Source organism: Dermacentor silvarum, chromosome 1 (genome assembly GCF_013339745.2).
Source record: "Dermacentor silvarum isolate Dsil-2018 chromosome 1, BIME_Dsil_1.4, whole genome shotgun sequence".
In the NCBI taxonomy this organism is placed as follows: domain Eukaryota; kingdom Metazoa; phylum Arthropoda; class Arachnida; order Ixodida; family Ixodidae; genus Dermacentor; species Dermacentor silvarum.
Window position 1 is genome coordinate 46,832,039 of NC_051154.1, and position 20,461 is coordinate 46,852,499.

At 45.6% G+C, this 20,461-nt stretch overlaps 1 protein-coding gene across 1 annotated transcript in view; it reads left to right on the forward strand.

Annotated features, from left to right (window-relative positions):
• LOC119462217 (protein PTHB1) overlaps nucleotides 1–20,461 on the forward strand; it is an 82,437-nt gene that overhangs the window by 59,341 nt on the left and 2,635 nt on the right. The window contains exons 14-19 of the mRNA XM_049667532.1: nucleotides 92–232; nucleotides 339–425; nucleotides 4,167–4,342; nucleotides 6,634–6,786; nucleotides 7,006–7,188; nucleotides 8,888–9,083. Of these exons, the coding sequence (XP_049523489.1) occupies nucleotides 92–232; nucleotides 339–425; nucleotides 4,167–4,342; nucleotides 6,634–6,786; nucleotides 7,006–7,188; nucleotides 8,888–9,083 (936 nt within the window). The remainder of the gene's footprint in view (nucleotides 1–91; nucleotides 233–338; nucleotides 426–4,166; nucleotides 4,343–6,633; nucleotides 6,787–7,005; nucleotides 7,189–8,887; nucleotides 9,084–20,461) is intronic.

The following is a 20,461-nucleotide window of genomic DNA, read 5'->3' on the forward strand; positions in this document are numbered from 1 at the left end:
CTCTGCCAGTTTTCGACAGCTTTTCGAATGACGACAGCGCAGCGGTCTCTAACGTCACGTTTGCCTGTTTCCCGAACTCGACTTGAATCAGGGGCGTCGCAGGTGGTGCAAGCGTCCATGCATTTGCCCCTTGCGCTCGTCGCACGTCCGTGCGTGGCTGAGAGGATGTACGAGCATAAGTTGACCATTGAAACGAACAAACCTTCTGTTCCGTCTAACGAGCTCTTTCCAGGTTAGTGGCTTTCCATTTTGGCGTATCCTCGGGCGGGGTGCAAGAATCGCTCGAAACTCCCTTCGGGCAAGGGTACTGTCACCTTCTGATGGAATCCCAATTCCAGATTTCGCCTGCGACATTACGTCGCAGACTATTGGCATACAGTTCCTCCACGGCCCTCAAGCGAGCATCTTGGTGTCTAAATCCTCACGTAAGTGATCCTCTATACGTATTCGCGACTTCTCAAACGGTTGTCGTTTGGAGGGAATAATTGCACGAATCGTGCCAATACGTCGCTCAAGGTGCGTGCATTAAATGAGTTAAATTAAATTAAATGGTTACGACGATTAAGTAAACAATGAAAAAATAATTTACATGCCAAAAGGGGTTTCTCATCTCGGCCGCATGGCGGACAGCGGTGGGAAAAAATGCAAATGTGAATGCCAGTTCAGTATAGCAAGAGTGAAATGTAATATGCTTTCCAAGATATGGCGAAGAGTGTGATTTTAAGCAACTAAAATGCAAATTTGGGTGACGCGGATTTTATTTAACTTTAATATTTGCTCATATAATCTACTTTCATTCACCAGTGAGACCAAGGAAGGATCTTCGCAATGTGCTCGTTGAAAAGGTAGCTTGCGTTTTGCTGGTGTAATCAGTGCAACGTAAAATATAGAAAGAATGGTACCTACGTAGGCATCACGCAAGTGGTATTTAGCGCTAGCAATCAAACGAACGAACGAACGAACGAACGAACGAACGAACGAACGAACGAACGAACGAACGAACGAACGAACGAACGAACGAGCGAGCGAGCGAGCGAGCGAACGAGCGAGCGAACGAACGAACGAACGAACGAACGAACGAACGAACGAACGAACGAACGAACGAACGAACGAACGAACGAACGAACGAACGACGAGCGAGCGAGCGAGCGAGCGAGTGTGCGAACGAGCGAACGAACGAACGAACGAACAGTGAAAAAGGAATGTGAAAATCTGCGTTGAGGGTGCAAACATTTTCAACAATTTAGGATTCACTTAATGCATTTGACAAAGCTTCATTTATGTGAAGAAAAAACAACAACAAATAAATAAAAACCTGTGAATTCAGGTCAACCATTTAGATTATGCCCTACTGTGGACGCAATATTAGAGTATTTTAGCATAGCGTTGGCCGTTATACTGTTACCGCTCCCTCTTCACAGCAAATGCGAATGCGCAGTAAGCCCTGCGCATGCGCAGTCGTCTGCAGGCGACATTGGTAATAGTAATGGTAGAGTGGTATACGCTATGTTCTATAATTCGTATTCTAATGCAGACGCAAGCAGCAGAGAATATGGGATTTTTTGTCGGCGCACGTAAAAGGAATGCTGGGTGGCACTTAATTCGCATGATCCGTTTCTTCAAATGGATCATTTATTAATCTGCGGCGCATTAAACCATGCATATCAAGTTCTGATGCAAAGTGGACGCCAAGATAGTTAATGGAATGGACTTTTAAAAAAATATGCTCCTGTTTATGGCACAAACGTTGCATGATTCCTTAGAGTTTCTCGAATACGCCATAAGCTTAGATTTTTTTATGCATGGTCATTTCTATTTTACACACCTGATGTCACTCATTTAATTGCACTAAATTAACTTGTAACTTGATTTCGTGTAGAACATTATCTAAGATTTTTCTGCAGTTAACCCAGTTAGCTATAAAACAATCTGTAATAAAACATTTTCTTTTTGGTCATTCACGGGTAGAAGTTCCGGACATAAACAATCAGCGTATTTAGCGGCCGCATGAAAGATGCGCTGTGACGGTGTTCCTGAATAGCTTATTGCGCACTCAACGAATTTATATATTGGCAATGATATTAATTCTATTCGCCCATTCACACGTCACGCAAGGATTATGTGCAGGATTCTGCGGCCGCATTTTTCGCATTTTTGTCCAAACGCTTGCAAAGATTGAACAACATGAGATTGCGGATATTGTCAGAAGGTACACACTAAAGGACGACTTGCAAAGAAAGTACTTCGTAAATCTGAAATAAAGCATAAGCTTAGAAATTCTCCCCCAAATGTGAAACTACTAACATACTGCAAAAGGATGGACAGTTGGGCGAGTTGGTACGGTAACATATTCTTGGTTTAAGCGCGAAAGAACGTGGACGGAGGCAGAAGAAGACAGGACAAGCGCTAACTCACAACTAAATCTATATTGGAATGAACAACATATATAAATTATTCCAAAAACTATATAAATGATTGCTTTTTCTTGTTTGATTCTTTACGGCTTCACCACTTTCTGATTTGTTTCTGCTAACTGTTATCCTTTAGACCATGTGATGTTTCTATGCTATGGTTTTTGCAATAATTTATATATGCTGTTATTTCCAATAAAGATTTAGTTGTTAGTTAGCGCTTGTCCTGTCTTCTTCTGCCTCCGTCCGTGTTCTTTCGCGCTTAAACTGCTAACATACGTTACATACATCAGGCTAGAACTCGAGTACGCTTCGATAGAGTGGAATCCTTATTCTAAACAGAACTATAACTCATTCAGTGGAAGGCCGGGAGGTTTCTTTGCTCTAACTTTAAAATAACATATTCCCCTACAGAACTAATAAAAAACTAATAACATTTAATCATTTGAAGTCTGGAGGAAAAAGGGCAGCCTTGAATTTTTTTGCCTGCTGCTTAACAACAAGCTAGCGATCGACCCCTCAGCATATTTAGCCCCTTCAACTTCAAGGTACACACGACATCACAGGGCCCACTTACTAACACTTTATTTTGCAAATACTGGTACCTACAAGTTTTACAACTTTCCATGAACAGCAGTTGTGTGGAATCGCCTCAAAGAACATTAGTTAGCACGCACACAGCAACACATCTTTCTATATTTTGATGTGTATATTTTTTCATATTCCTGTATCTTCTGCATTTTCTTTGCTGATTGCACCATTCTAATGTATTGATAATGGTACTTTTTGCTATGATCTGTCTGTCCATTCATTTCATTGATTATTGTATATTATTATATTATAAAATATTATTATTGCCATTGAATGCGTTATAGTTAATGTTCTGTTTAGCATAGGAGTTCCACTCTATCGAAGCGCACTCGAGTTTTATTATATTATGTATATTGTTATTGTAATATTCTTTACTGGGATGTGCCTGCCCTACTTGAACCATGTTGTGGTTTGGAGTATGTACTGGTGGTGGTGGTAACATTTATTTAGGTCCGGAAGAATCTTCACCCCGTTTTTATAGGGGCAAGACTGCGGGAGTATGTACTGAAAAAAAATTTTTTTTGGTGATGTCCAGCTTAGACGCTTGGGTTTTTAGTTCATTGTGTTTCCAAAGCGTGCGCAATGTTTTCAGACTGACAGTTTTCTGAGCTTATAGTCACTAAATGTGACACTATATAACGACACTTATAGATAATTATTCACATTAAATGCACTACATTACTACACTAAAAGTGTAGGTATGTTGTACGTGCAAAGCTGTTGTCGCCAAGAGGGCCTTCGGCCGGGGTGGCCGAATGGATTTATGGCCATGGTTTTAGGTTTGTTTTAACGTGAACATGACTTCGATGGTTCGATACCAGCACAGGCCTGCTCTTTTTTTTCGCCTCTTTGGTGAATAAATTCAAGTCGCAAAAGGTGATAGTGACGCTGGTATAATTGCAGGAATTCCGAATTTTAGTATCGTCGGGGTCGTAGTGACTCCAAAGGTCCTTTGTGTCGCACGGCGCACCTTAGTGGCAGAGAAGGCAAATTTAGCATATATATGTTCACAATTGTCACGGTATTTATATACGATATATGCGAAGCAGGAAAAAAAAAAGACTAAATAAAACTTGCTCATATGTTCTTTTTTGTTTATTAGCATTTCTTGCGGTTATTTTAATGCTAATTATATCTTGTTGCCTTTCTGTAACTTGCCAACAGAAAAATACAGGATACAGAGCGACAACTTTGCTGTTCTCTGGATTCCTGTATTGGAGCTCTTGAGGCGGTTGCATCAGTATTATAAACGCTCCTCGAATGACGAAACACTCAAGTGCAGTTACAGCTCAAGTTTACCGCTTCAGGAGTATTTTTCTGTCATCGACGATTATTTCAAGGTACGTTTTCTTCAGGTGTCGACATCTCACCCTGGGATTCCTTTATTGCTTGGACAAAAAAAAAAAAAAAAAAGAAAAAAAAGAAAAAAAAAAAGATGTGCTAACTTTCGTACGTGAAAGAACGACAGACGTGAACACGAGAAGCACCACTGCAGCTAAAATAGAGAGAGAGAGAGAGAGAGAGAGAGAGAGAGAGAGAGAGAGAGAATTAAAGAGACACTTAAAACTGCTTACGTGTGGGAATGCAAAAGCATCATAGTCCCTTTGGTGAAATGCTTCTTTCCGCGCGTTCCTTGTCCTCACAAGCTGTCGCCTGCGTTCTAACTGCGCCTCGGTAAGGGCAAATCAAAACGCGCCAAGCGTCTCAACGCGCACGCTTGCCCGCAAGGTGTTCATAACTCGAAGGACCGCTCAGCGGCGTTCGATTGGACAATGCTCAGTGGCGTTCAATGCTTTTTATTTTATGCACTCATGACGTGGCGCCACCTCCTCCCCATTGGCTGCGCCGTCACGTGTACAGTGACGCACGCACTAGGCCGAACATTTAGTCAGTGGCTGCGACCTGACGTGTGCAATGACGTACGCACTACGCCTTTAGTCAACCTGAACCGTAAAGCCGCCGTGGCGTCAGGAAAGCGTGCTAGTCTCGCACTCAGAACGAAATTTACAAAATTTTCTTTTCAAAGCCATTAATTTACTCTGTTTACAGGAACCTCCCTGAGAAATTTGACGTCAATCCGAGCATTTTTTTATGTGTTCTTACTCTTTGCGCCATCGGCCATTTTTGGTACCACTCGTTGCGGATAACAATGCCGGCTTTCTCGCCTCATGTGACATAAATGCTTTCGCGTTAATAAACTTTTAATTTGATAAAGCGCGTTCTGCGCCCTAGGTGGACGGCCTCCTTATTCCAGGCAGCCGCTGGCCATGGCATCTCCCGTGCCCGTTCGGTCAGGCTGCGCTGTTTTTTTCGGGTCCGGGGCTGATTGCTTGGTCTCCCACTGCTCTTCGGTTAGTTTTTGGGTGTCCACGGTGCCATGTTTTCCTCTCCATCCCCATACCATATCGCATAGGGTATCTGGGACATCACAGAACGTGCCGAAGTATGAATGCTGTATGGATAGAATACCGTGGACGTAGTTGTAGGTTTGCAATTTAATGACAGTAGTTTTACTTTTTGTAATGAAATTCGTGAGAGGGCGACACGACTCAGTGCGTGTGTGCACGTGACAGCGTTGTGGTGTACTAACTAGCAACATTTTAGCCTCTATAATGTCACTGTTCACATTTCGCATCATGGGGAAAACGAAAGTAGTCCCTTCTAACTTTTCCCTGCGTATCATTTTGTGCACGCAGAACAATTTATCAACGGAAGTGTTTCTGTTACTAGTTATCAGCATTCTGCAATGCGTGATAAGTATGGCACAATTTGACGCTTTGGTAGAGGGAAAATTGACATTGTGGGAGCCAATGTACTTCGTCTGGATTAACTATTGCATAACACCATTAATGGAAACACCCATGTTATTTCGTGCAGCATATTATATCGGCTAAACTGAAATATTCTACAAGTTGCACTGAATATCTGCTTGACGGTGTCTTATCTGCGCTAGAAAACTAGTCCCGCAATGGTGCGCTTAGAGCAGCGCTATTGCATTCGTACTGGAGTGAGTGAGAGAGATAAAAAGAAGGCAGGGATGTTAACCACGTCCCTTGGACGGCAGCATTTTGTTATTTCAGCGCAATTATTTGATCTTTGTCCTCCTAATCACCTTTATTGTAATTCCCTCGCGCGAATAAATAAATAAATAAATAAATAAATAAATAAATAAATAAATAAATAAATAAATAAATAAATAAATAAACAGTCAAGAGTCCGGTTGGCTACCCTACGCTGGCGAAGAAAGAAGGGTAATAGATAGAAGAGAGATAGGGAGAGAGGGAATGCGGGGAATGTGAGCACATTCACGGACAGCAATACGCAGTCGAAAGCGCAATTGCAGGTACACTAACGACGTCAGAAGAACCTAAATATTGTTGAAACCTGCAGTATCATATCCGGAAGAGAGCTGCTCACGATTTCTTATGGCTTGTTTTGGGATGCTGTGTGGATACTATCTCTGAACGACCGGGATTTTCTGCAGATTATTCTAGTTTGGTGGAGACGGCTGTAGCGCGCCGTGTCACCATGCCGTGTTATGCACGACACGGTCATGGATTGATTACTGTCGTAGACAGCTTGTGTTTGGCAGCAGCCGTTGATAACCCTGATTCATTTTTCATTCCCACAGATTAGGCAGGAAGCACTAGAAGTTGAAGAACTACTAAGCCAAAGAGCAGCTCAATTTCGCGTAGTACAAAAGTGTGTTCTTACGAAGCTCAAGGACAAGACTCCCACTCCACTGAACAATTTTGATTCCTTGTTGGAAGTTACACAGAGAGAGGTGAGAGTTGTACATGATGGGTTGTTTTGTAGATTACTTTTTCGAAATAGCACGTACCGCAGTTCTCGCTCTCGTTTCTTTCGGCGCTTGTAACACTGCTGCCGTTCTTGCACGATGCAGACTTGGAAGCCTTTATTTAACTTTCTTTTATTCTTTATGCCTTGCGGAAAATCCTCCCGAATAAGATTTTTTAAAATCTTTTCTGTGCTGCTTTTTCAGCTGCTGTCTCTGGGTAGGCGCGCAGTGGAGCTAACGAATGAATACCAACGCATGCTGTCCAAGCTCAGCTCAGCGAGTCAACTGCTCGTCTTACTACTGAAGCTGAAAACACAAATGAGTACTGAAGACCACAAGCTCTTGCAAGACGTCTTTCATGTGGACCTGGAAGCATCTATTACAGAGGTAGGATTATATTAAAAAAATTATTCCATGGCCTACCAGGACAGATTTGATAAGAAATGATGACTGTTTAGGGAGGTTTTCATGGCTTGGCCGACTAACGGTAGCCGATCGCTTTGTTGCGCGCGCACTTATGCAAGTGATAATGATTCGAGCACTTATCAATTTCAAAGAACGATGGCCCCACAAAAGCAGTAATAGCACGTGTGAAGACTTTATTTTTATAGCAGAAAATTATTTTGAAAGAATATGCCATTATGGAGGAGGTGTCATCAGCAGGTCGAGTAACCAAGCGGTTATTCTTAACCACAAGGACTGCAAACCTCATAAACTACAACAACCACAAGTTAAACATGAAATTCATTGGTGTTCACTGCAATTCTGAGCTAAGTGAAGCGTGCATTTAGAAGCACAGATGTAAAATCAAACTTCGAGGTATCTTTTTTGATTTAGACACATATTTTACATCTGTGCTTCTAAATGCACGCTTCACTTAGCTCAGGATTGCAGTGAACACCAATGAATGGGTGTGTGTGTGTGTGTGTGTGTGTGTGGTGTGTGTGTGTGTGTGTGTGTGTGTGTGTGTGTGTGTGTGTGTGTGTGTGTGTGAGTGTGTGTGTGTGTGTGTCTTCACAATCAGCGATGACGTCTATGCTTCACAGAGGTTACCAGGATATCATATTCTCAGTTATTGAAGGTAATAAATACAAAATAGCGTATACAAAGCAAACGTGCATCGCAAACGACGATGTCATGCAGTTCAACAGGAAAAAAAAGATGCCGAAATGATTACGTTGCAAAACAGGCTTTCGGCTGTCGTGGATTGTGACGCGCCGCCAAAATAACATTGTCCTATGATTTTGCAACATTCACGCAAAACCAGCTCTGACATTTCCTTCAGTAGACCGGAGTTTTTTATGAGCGCTTGAATAGTTGTGTCTTATCGCTGAACGTTCAGTGTTTTTGGAGACGTAAACGTTCTACAGCTGCGTTATGATTCTCCCGTCGTGACCAAAAATCGCATGAACTGCCACCTTACGCGTAGTCACGCTAGCGAAGGTAGAGCTGTCGTGATTTCTCATGTCTGCGCAGGTCATTTGCTGACGAAAGCTGCTTCTGCTTGACTACATGCTGTCACACCTTAAGAGAAAGAGAGAGAAAAAAAAACTATCAGCCTCTCGCATCTCGCGAAGGTGTTCCAAACACATCCTCATCGCGCTCAGATTGAAGGATAAGTAACTAAACTTTGAGAATGGAACTGTTCCTGACAACTGGCCTGAGAGCACTCGGAAATGTCTTACACGCGTGAAAAGCTGCAGGTAAATCATTGATTCTATGTGGTGCCTCTTTCTGGCTCTGCACGCGGCCTTTTCGCTGGCAGTCAGCTTAAACGCTTTGGTCGGTCGGTCCGCTGATTCCAAGAGACGTGCACCATGTCCTGAGAGGAAAGAGCTTGCATAAAGCCAAGTCCCCTTAGTGCCAAGTAGCGTGCGTGCTACTTGGCCTGAGTTTTAAAAGCAGATTTAAAACTTAATTGCCCAAAAAGAGAAAAAAGAATCCCGTAAGGTTAATGCAGGATTTCACGAAAGGTAAGACGCATAGCCAGGTTTCAACATTTTGAGTTTGTATGCCCCTCTGAGAGGAGCTATTTAACATCTTTTACCTCTGACGAGCGTTGTTCCCTTTATTCATTCTCTGGAAGGGCTGGGAGGAGAAGCTGGAAGCGGCCATCTGCAACCAGCTGCAGACGGGCGAGCCTGATGAGGAACTACCACCGGTGCCCACGGAGCTGACGCCTCTCAAAGACGTGACCCGGCTTAAGCAGCTCATCGCCATCATCTTCGAGAAGGTGCTTGACGGCCTGCGTTTGTCAGAGAACGACCAGCCCAGCCGCAAAGGTGGGCTTCTTTACAGGTTTACATGAAATCCAATAATTCGACATGAGGCCGCCTACAAGGTGGTTGAAAATGTTGAGCGAAGAAAGCTCAAGTGTTCGTACTTTGACTCGCATCCGTTTAGCCTTCTCGCGATAATTAAGCCGACAGATTCAAATTTTTCCTAGCTCCACCTGATGTCACTAGGGCAACAAAGTCCTTTATTTTTGTTCAGATGAAAATAAACAGAATAGTTGTTGTCGCCGTTTGCTGCAACGGCTACTCCTTTTCGCTTGATTGATAATATATGATGAAAAATAGAGTAAATATAAATGCTTGCATAAACTAAGATTGAAAGTCTTTTTCGATAAGTTCTCATTTGCAACGAAGTCCGTGGATGTTGTACACCTGTTTTAAATGCAGGAATGAGACAAGTGCTCACGACGCGCAGTAGAGTAAATAATTATCACAAATGCCGGCGTCTTCAAAGAAGCGTGTTCCTGTATCTGCTCCCCACTACGATGCCCAAAGACCGGGTTTACCGAAAGCTTTCATTGCGCTTGATCGCATATCCGATTGCGGTAAGGACTTATTCACATTTCGCAACGATTTAGGCAACATTGTCCGAAAACCGCAAAAGAAACATGCCGTCGGCAACTCTTTCACACTGGACGGCCAACAATTTGGGGAAAACATGTCCCCAACAAACACATGACTTGTTGGGCAACGGTAGGGCAACGGTATGTCACACTGAACGGTTGGGAACGGTTGGAAAGCATATTGGGAACAGACGCGGATCCAGGGGGGATGCCCGGATATCCCGATCCCATTCTGAAATTTGTTGTCTCCTCCCTCATAAAGGGTGATGCACTTCGAATGCGCTGTTCGTATCAGATATTTTATCTCCGAGTTTTACGGTGCTAATGTCCAAACATTTTTTCCTATCCACAGAACACACAGGAATACCATAAATTTAGGCTGTGCGCTGGTGTCTGTTGGTCACAATCTTTTAAGACCGTAATCGGTTACTCTATACTCTAAGGGACAAAAAGAGAACCCTTTTGTTCTATTCTCTAAATGCGGCACATATTAAATGACAAGGTGTGCCATCTAGCGGGGCGCGCGCGAAGTCCTCCTTCTGCGTGGTCTCCGAGATTGCACCGGTGGCGCGCCGGTGCGTGCTAACGCCGAGAATAATCCTTCGATGCCCGCGGGCCTTCATGGCGCAGCGCTAAGGTGTCAGGCTCGAGGAACCCGTGTAACGCGGCTTCGAATCCCCCCAGCACCGAATAATTTTACAGCGAAGCTGTTAAGGGCTGTCTCCGATGGTCGTGTCCGCGTGTAGAAAAAAAAAAACTCTCATTGGCCGTGTGCTGTATGCGCGAGTGAAAGCGCGCGAGAAACGCGCGCTTTCACGGGGAGCGAACGCACGGCGGAGAGCAAACGCGACTCCTTCCGTTGCGCGAAAGGCCGTGGGGGGACGGGAGGGAGGGAGGGGAGCAGCACCAGCAAGGCGCAGAACTGTTGTCGACGGCGGTGGCGTTTTGCCCGCGTTCGCACCGAACGCGCGCGGCGTTGGTGACGTGTTTATGAAGAACGTGCCAACCTTTGCCGTACACCCTATGGCGGTGTACCGTATAGCGACCATAAGGCCATGGTCCCTGTGGTTAGTAAATAAATGAAAACCACCGGATCATATATATTTCTCATTCTTTAATAGTTCAAATAACCAATTACACCATCACATCTTAATAGTCATAACTGGAAATACATAATTCCCACCATAGTACAGATTCGCTGGTCTTCCACCTCCACCCAGTGGAACGGCTGGCAGTTCTTTTCAAGGATTTTTATATCGAAGAGTGGCGTAAAGAGGCTAGTAGATATATAGATAGATAGACACAAAGTGGCTGAAGTAGGCTACGAATGCTAATCGCATTAAAAGCATCCGTTCTTTGTTGGGAACATGACGTGCTAGTCGAAGCTGGGGCCGCTTGCTTTGCTGTCGTCGCAATAAGGCCGTTCATAATAATACATAATAAACGGCGCAAAAAGCTTTCTATTTGTGTTATCTTGCCTCAACCTCAACATTTCTTCGGCAAAATGTATTTTCAGTTATGACTGCGTCGCAACTTTGAACATGCTTAAGCTTCGTTGCACGTGCGAGTAAGATGCCTAGCCAGGAATACGTGGCCGAGTGGTTGTTTCTGATGGCAGAGTGTTACGTAGGCAAAGCACGTGGCCTCGTCGGGGAGAGTCGCCGGAAGCGCTTGTGGCGCTCCACGAGAAGAGTGGAGGCCATGCCACGCCTTATAGAGAGCGAAAGTCAGTTCTTGTCCCTGATGGTAGAAGTTTTTAGAGAGAGGCAGCTTGATGGGCAGCTCCAGGTGACAGAGCCAATGGCCACAAATGCGGGACATTGGGCACGCGTAGGGTGCCTAGAGTATACTAGAATATTCTAGTACGCTCTAAGGGTGCAAAAATGCGGAATCTCTCCAGGAACCGTAGTTATCAATTAGAATTTGATTGATATATGTAAACGACATATCTGGCAATATCATCGGCAAATTTCAGCTATGTACTAACATAGCTGATCTTTCTGCGTGCCTCTTCTTGTGTGGTGTCCCGTTTCCCAGTTTTGCGCATTTAGCAATAAGTCTTTAGAATGAATCAACTAGACCCTCAAGACATTCTATTTTAGTGCTAACAAAAGCTTGTAGGTTCCTGTACAGTTTGTTAAATTGGTTAGGCGATCCACTGAGGTAATCAGACTACCAAGGAACCTGGAGTTTTATTACGACATAACCATGATCGGTCTGTCGAGGAGACTCTCCGAAGTCGAGGGTATTAATCACACAATATATGCAGACGACGTCACCATTTGGTGTACCGGAGGCAGTGACGGATGGGTGGAGGCTGCGTTGCAGGAAGCCATCGAGATCACGGAGGAATATCTTAAGCCGACCGGCCTTCGGTGTTCCCCTCGGAAATCAGAACTGCTCATTTACAGGCCCAGGCGAAGGGGGCCCAAACCGAAGGGTTGGAAGCCTGTAGAGGACGTCGACATCACTCTACGGACAAGTGAGGACGGTGTCATCCCCAGGGTGGACTCCCTCCGGGTCCTAGGTATGACGATCGAATCTAACGGCTCCAATAACCTGACGGTGTCTAAACTAGCCAAGAAAACGGGCAATGCCATCAGACTTATACGGAGAGTTGCCAACCGGCAGCAGGGTCTTGGAGAGGACAATCTTGTGAGACTGGTGCACGCCTTTGTGATGTGTCATTTCACCTACGTGGCGGCCATGCACAATTGGCAAAGGTCGGAGAGGGACAACCTCAACACGTTAATCAGCAAGACTATCAAGAGGGCCCTCGGCCTGCCCATGTACACACGCTCGGAGAAACTGATGTGTCTCGGCATGCACAACATGCTGGAAGAGATCGCGGAAGCGCAGGAGAGGGCTCAGTACGCCAGGCTGTCCACCACCCAAGCGGGTAGGAGCATCCTGCGGGAGCTGGGGGTTCCTCCGGCGGAAATCGAGTCCCGCTTCTGCGGTCTCCCTCGGGAACAGCGGGAACGCATTGTCGTCGCTCCAATTCCACGCAACGTTCATCCCGAACACAACGTGGGTCGGAGACGAGCTAAGGCCAAGGCTCTCCTGGAAAAGGCTCGGGAACAGGCTCGGGATTGCTGTTTTGTTGATGCTGCCCGGTACCCCGACGGGACGGCGTTCGTAGCGGTGGGCATCGATCACGATGGGAAAATCACGAACTCTGCGACTGTTCGAACGAAGTCGGCCACCTGCTCCGCCATCTCGGCCATAGCCTGGACCCTGCTGGACGACAGAAGGACCACGATCTACAGTGACTCGCGGACGGCTGTCCGAGCTTTCGCCAAGGGCACCGTTTCGGAGCAGGTCTTGCGCATTCTGCGGGACAAGGACATCAAGTCGCACACGATCATCTGGTTCCCCGCACACATGGGGCAGATCGAGGGCGCCCGCCGAACCTCAACGAGTCGGCCCAGAGAGCTGCGCGAGGAGTCGTTGACCGCGTAGCTACCGGGTGGCGCGGCGCTGAGGTTATGGACAATCGGGACCCTCCCTCCTCATATAACGAACTTACCAAACATTTTTACATGGGACGGAGACGATATCCTCCGCCACATAGGAAACTAGGCAGACCACAGGCGTTAACACTCAGATTACTCCAGGTCGGGGCATACACTAACCCCGCACTGTTACACAAAATCTATCCAGACATACAATCGACCAATGTTTGCTAGCTATGCTCAGACCTAGCTGACTTGGAACATATGCTCTGGCGGTGCCCCGCGTTACACAACGGCAACGATGTCACGTCGTCCAAATGGGAGGCTGCATTAAGCAGCCCCGATCTTGAAGCACAGCTATGGACTGTCCATCGGGCCCGCGACGCAGCAGAGAGGCTCGGCCTTTCTGTACCGACGTGGGAGCGGCCCGCTACGTGCTGACGCGCGTTCCGAGGGACCTTAATAAAGTTTTATCATACCATACCATAGCTGAAATTTGCCGAAGATATTGCCAAATGGGTCTTTTACATATGCCAATCAAATTCTAATTGATAACTATGGTTCCTGGAGAGATGCCGTTGTTCAACTCCGATGCACTTTCAGTTACGCAGCGCCGAAGGAAGACAGCCGGAAAAGGGCGCCAGGCATTTCCTGCGGATTATGTCCCGCATTCCTGAGGATACGGTGACAAATTTTTTGTGATCAAGGAAATTGGGTAACCAGTCCTACGTGGTGGCTTTGCATCGTCCCACAAGCACTTCGCGACACAGGAGTGGCTAGCTGAAAGCTTCTACGACCACCGTAACCATCATGGCCCTCACAGTATTCAAGATTTTAAAATCCGTTAGAATACTATGCGCGGGACATCACTGAGATGGAGGGTAAGAAAAAGCCGCACAATTCAAAAAGCTCTTCCTATGCTACTATTGCGGATGAGCAAACATGCCTGGGAAAAAAAGCCGGCAGATCCCACGCCCTGTGGGAATCGATGTTTTGCGAAGCAGTGTGCGGGGAGCCTACCAAGTTAACGAAACGACCATAAGAGCACCAAGACGTAGGTGGCTGTTTCATGACCGACATGACACGCATGGCATGACATTCATGTCATGAGTCCTCATGAGCCCCTTTAGCTACGCCTAAGAGACCTTAAGACGAAAGCCTTAGTCATGCTCATGACTATGACTTCGACCTTTAGCCTTTTCCTTCACTTAGTACCAGATCCGAACCCATTCCATTGGTTTTTGAGTGTTAATCTTTTTTCGCTGAGTCATTGCCATTTTTGCTGAGTCATGCTCATGACTATGACTTCTACCATCATCCTTTAGTGTTTTCTTCGCTTAGTGCTCATGTCCGAACCAATTCCAGTGGTTTTTGAGTGTTAATCTTTTTTTTTGCTAAGTCATTGTCATTTTTGCTGAGTCATGCTCATGACTATGACTTCCACCATCATCCTTTAGTGTTTACTTCACTTAGTACCCCCGTGCGAACACATTTCAATGGTTTTTGAGTGTTATATATTTTTTTGCCGGGTCATTGTCATGACCTACGTGGCAGGCATGTCATGACATTTATGCCATGACCTATCATTTATGTTCGTCATACACTCTTGTCATACTATGCCAATTTTGGTACCTACCAAGTTACCGAAACGACCATGAGAGCACAAAGACGTAGGCGGCTAAATAGATAGATAGATAGATAGATAGATAGATAGAAAGATAGATAGATAGATAGATAGATAGATAGATAGATAGATACTGTCAAAGTGGCAAACGTTCGCCAAGAAATGCTTCGCATTTAATAGCGATCATCATCATCATCATCATCAGCCTATATTTATGTCCACTGCAGGACGAAGGCCTCTCCCTGGGATCTCCAATTACCCCTGTCTTGCGCTAGCGTATTCCAACTTGCGCCTGCGAATTTCCTAACCTCATCATCCCACCTGACTTTCTGCCGTCCTCGACTGCGCTTCCCTTCTCTTGGTATCCATTCTGTAACCCTAATGGTCCACCGGTTATCCATCCTACGTATTACATGGCCTGCCCAGCTCCATTTCTTCCGCTTAATGTCAACTAGAATATCGTCTACCCCCGTTTGTTCTCTGATCCACACCGCTCTCTTCCTGTCTCTTAACGTTACTCCTAAGATTTTTCGTTCCATTGCTCTTTGTGCGGTCCTTAACTTGTTCTCGAGCTTCTTTGTTAACCTCCAAGTTTCCGCCCCGTATGTTAGCACCGGTAGAATGCAATGATTGTACACTTTTCTTTTCAACGACAGTGGTAAGCTCCCAGTCAGGATTTGGCAATGCCTGCCGTATGCACTCCAACCCAATTTTATTCTTCTGTAAATTTCTTTCTCATGATCAGGGTCCCCTGTGAGTAATTGACCTAGATAAACATATTCCTTTACAGATTCTAGAGGCTGACGGGCGATCCTGAATTCTTGTTCCCTTGCCAGGCTATTGAACATTATCTTTGTCTTCTGCATATTCATCTTCAACCCAATTCTTGCACTTTCTCGATGAAGGTCCTCAATCATTTGTTGTAATTCCTCTCCATTGTTGCTCAATGCTAATAGCGATGAAGGCACCTAAATGTTGTCGCAGGCCTTGCAGTGCTTCACGAGGAGCAGAATTACTTCTTTTTCTTTGTCCCGTAGATTCCGCGTGTATTTACTCATCTAGGTTCACTGTTTCCGCCGTCTCATGCTTCCATGTAAATCATTCGTGACTCGTCGCTACTTATAGCACACAGTACTTTTGAGAAAAAATCACCCACCTAATCTTTCGTGTGGCCATTATGTTTAAAGGGGCCATGTAACAATTTTTACCCTCCCAGACGCAAGGCAATGCTATATCGTGAATGACTGAACCAAAAATTGCTTGCTGGTGCGCAGCAGGGAACATACAAGATCGCCCTAAAAATCGCTCACAATTTTCTGTGTCTTCTTCAAACCCCCTTCAACCTTCAATATACCTGACGGAGCAATGACGGCACTGTACAGGTATTGGCCGTATTTCTGATTACTTCAATATACTCTGAAATAGCAAGAGATTCGTCAGCAATGGTATTATTCACATTAGTTTGCTCTGTAAATAGTATATGATACCACTACGCTTAAAAACTCGATAAACAATTTTTATGTTGCACTTCCAGTCTTCAGTGACTGTCGTTTGCACAAGTTATACCACCTCATCCGTAGTGCAAGCTCGTGCAATCCCTAATGTTCCGTGCACTGCTTCGCATAAAGAGCGTATTAGTGCTCTGGTGCGCGCGTGGGCCAGCGAAGTTTCTTCAAGCTTCCGGAATCATCTAAATGCAGGTGAACGTTGTTCGGTTATTCCGAGTAGGTCATTTTAAACGCACAACACGAACGCTGCGTTTGTCTTGTTCGCGGTTGCCGCAGAGCTTCAAGAGCGCTTCAAGCGCCGCGATGCTTAAGATGAATGCGTAATAACTATGCTCATGTGAATTCTTTCGCAGCATACAAATGCGCTGACAGTGATATGAAGGTTCTACACCGTGTGCGGCAAGACGCCGAGCTCCGCGGCAAGCATGCTTAGAGCACGTTGGTTTTCCATCGTCTGTGCAGCCGTTACCGACACCATGCATCCGCTTGAGCTTCCATGAAAACGCAACATTTAAAACAACCACAGACGCGTGCCTGCGTTAAACTCTTGTTGATGTATTCAGCCAGACCGAGTCCACGGACCACGGCCCATACCGTACACTCATACAGAATCGCATGCGCTCCAGCGTTCAACCACGTTGTTATCAAGCCATGTAAAAAAAAAAAAAAAAAGGTCGCAGTTTCGCCCGAAAGGCGAAGCATCAATTGCGATAGCAAATTAGTAGAGAGCTATTCGGAGTAGGGATAGTAGTTTTGTCGGCTGCATAAACTTGGACACATTCGCTTACTAACTGAATTAGCAAGCGTGGTGTCAGCGCGCACAAGCAAACATGAATAGATCACACTGAATGACCACAGACAACGACTGTCAAAACGCTGGCAGCAAGCGCAGCCGCCGCAGCGGGCGAAGGTTCGTGCGGTCTATCGCTTCAACGGAAACTGAGCGGCGAATGCACAGCGCATACAAAGATCAGAGCCGTGTGGAGATAAGAGACGGTGTTGGCGACCGCCACAACCGGGTAAAGTACGAGTGCAGTTGTTGGCAGAGTAGAAGCTGCGCCTCCCCCCCCCTCCCTCCCGCGCTGCCTTCCCGCTTTCTTGCTTTCGCGTGGGAGATTGAGTGGCCAGTACCCCTTGCGCCCGGTTACAAGATAGGCCTTTGGTGCCGCAGCAGAGCGTCGCCCCGCCTCCCTCCCTCCCATACCTCCACGGCCTTTTGCGCGACGGTCGCGTTTGCTTTCCGCCGTGCGTTCGCTCTCCGTGATAGCGCGCGTCCCCCGCGCGCTTTCGCTCGCGCATACGGCGCGCGGCGTCGATTTCATAGCCCTTGGACTTTATACGGAACCTCACGGTGACGGCGACGGCGACGCCGACGGCAGAAATCCGGTTGAAGTGTTCATATAATTGTTATCGCAATAAAACGTGCAATTATCCCTCCGGTAGAAATTGAACATTTGCACCTCGATCAGCTACGAAAGGCTGCGTCTCGATGCCGCTAAGCGCAGATCGCTCTACTCGCTACGGTGTGTGTCACGGTGCTGGATCTGCGTTAGGTGCTTCATGGGGGAGCATATACATTATACCTGTAGTAACTCAACTGTAAAGTGAGCGAGAACCGCAATGTTTAGCGAGTCCTATACGCACCAAAACCGGAAGTTAGTTGGCCGTTAGGTTACCGAAAGAACGCATCGCAGTGACGTACACATACGGAGGATTGCGGGAGACGCTCAGACCCACCAGTCACCTGATACATTTTTTAAATTTATGGTTACGGAACGTCCATGGCACAGCTTAATGTACCGTCTAAAGTTGCCGCTAAGTGGCGGCGTTTGGAGGGCACTATATAGGTCTTGGCTAGAGGAGGCTATAGTTTGCATGCATATTCCAGTGAGCATGCATTCATCTGCAGTGTTACTGTAGATAGCGCAAGAAGCGATGCGTTCAAGTGAAAGCCAGTAACCGCACAATCCTCTGAATCGCAAAGCGCTAGAAGCATACGAAGTGTGGACGTCTTGGTTCAATTACTAGTCATTTCAGGCCACAGAGACGGTATGTTTAGTCGCTCTTATTAGCGACTGGACTTGAACCTCTGTACCGAGTGTGCTTCGGTTTAGGATTTAGATTATCTTCGCTTGAAGGCTGCGCTTCCTGCGCTGTCTCCTATAACATCGCTGTATAGAAAGCTTACACAGCGCGCTGTTAGTATTCATGCAAGTTAGCCGATTTCTACCGACAGCTATTTCCCTCTAAACAGCGCTGCGCCTCGTTTGCCAACTTTGGGCGGTATAGTAAGCTTTCACATAGAAGTTTCTTGACCCCCCCAAAAAAGTTATGGGAGGAATCTGGCCCCGCGTATCCATCGTGTACGGTTTCGAAGAGGCTCTAGCACGGCGGAGAAGCTTACGGGCAATCTTTTTTTTTTACCAATAACTCCGCTCTTATACGCAACACATTCAAATACTATTTGAATTGTATTGAACTTTATTTGTCCTGCTTGCTTACAGGAACGGGAGCAGAAACTAAAGGCTACGTAGCCTGACAAAAGGCCTCTGCTCCTATTACAGTTTGGCACGCAGGCCGATGAACAGAATGACATAACACAATATTGCACCTCTATTCATTTAAAAAAAATTATCTTTCACAGCAGAAAAAAAAACAACAACTGCGGCATAAATCATGCTAGGTTGTAAATATTCACACAACTAAGTTAACACAGACTTGTACATAGCACGAAATAAAACAAAACATTTATAGCACACAATGCAAAATGACATAAAGTGTGAAAAGACAAACGCAAAGCACTTCGTTATTTATGCAAACTCAATATAATGTCATGTCAGAGTGGACTTGAACATGGTACTAGAATGTAATGATCAGAATCCATGAGACCGTGTAAGCGATTTAGTAATGCAGAGGTACTCGGTAGTGTATGTGTTGTTTACCATAATTTGTCCTCAGTGCTGGTGTTTTTCTGCGTTGCTGACGTGTCATGTAATTTGTACCATCTGATTTATTCAGAAAACAGCCAGGTTTGTTTTTTATAACCAATTCTGAAAGCTTGAAATAGTATCGTGTTACCTTTACCATTGGATATTTCTCAAAAAGTGGTTTAGTTTTCAATTTCCACAACATTTCCACAACAGAGTTGTGGGAGGATATTCGCCAAGTGATGCCCTTTAATGCAAAATGCATTCCACGACTTTGTTAAAAAGTGTTGCAAGTGCACATGTTGTCGGTAGCGGGAAATTACGGGCAACGCTCGACCCCTCCTTTAAAGTCTGTATTACAGACGCACAACCACTGGGATACATGGCGCCCTCTTGTCTTTTTCTGAAAACGACTAAACGTCCCCGTTTGTGATTATTAGGTTCCCGCATGTTTTCCGTTCGTGTGGAGCGCGACGAAATTTTGGAACGTCTTTACGTACTCTTGTCAAGTATGTATACAGCCTTTGTCAAAAGTTTACAGGCGACTCCACGCCTTCACCATACAGTATATCGTTCGACTGTGTGATGCAGTTCACGTTGCGCTCCTGACACTCCAGGCCTCTGGAACATGAGTACGAGAGTTCTTTTTCATTTCCCAGGACGTTGGAACTTATGCCATACTACGGAAACTCACTTAAATTGCCCGTAGTCTGTCAGTGTGGTTATCGCAGGCAACGTAGTCCGTGCACTTATAACAGAGAGTGTACATGCATTCGGTGAGCTCTTCCTTTATGAGCACAAAGTGCTTGTAGGGGGCGCTAACCCAGTTTTAACAAGGTCCCGCGTACTCTTGCCGAGTGTCACCGATCTCCTTGATGTCGTTGAAATCTCGTTGAGCCTCGCCAGACCCATACTATGTCTATGGCGAAGTGTCGGCGAGCACCATCTATATCGCTGAACCTCGAGCAACAGTAAAAAAAAAAAAAAAGAAAGAAAAAGAAAAAGAAAACAAATCTGCACCGTTGCTAGAACTGGCAATCGAACTTGCTGATCTTCAGGTCCTTGCTTTATAGTATATCGAAAATCAGCTATACTTGCAAGCGTGCAGATCATGTCTGAGGAGAAAGCGCACAGTTGCTCGGATGACGCTGGGATTCGCATTAAAGGAGGCGAATAGAAAGACAAGGGTGGCGTGTTATATATTTTAAGCGTTGTTAGGGTCTCAGCGGGGTACGTTACATTACATTAAAGACATCATATATCTCTCTCGCTCTCATGGAAGAGCGCCG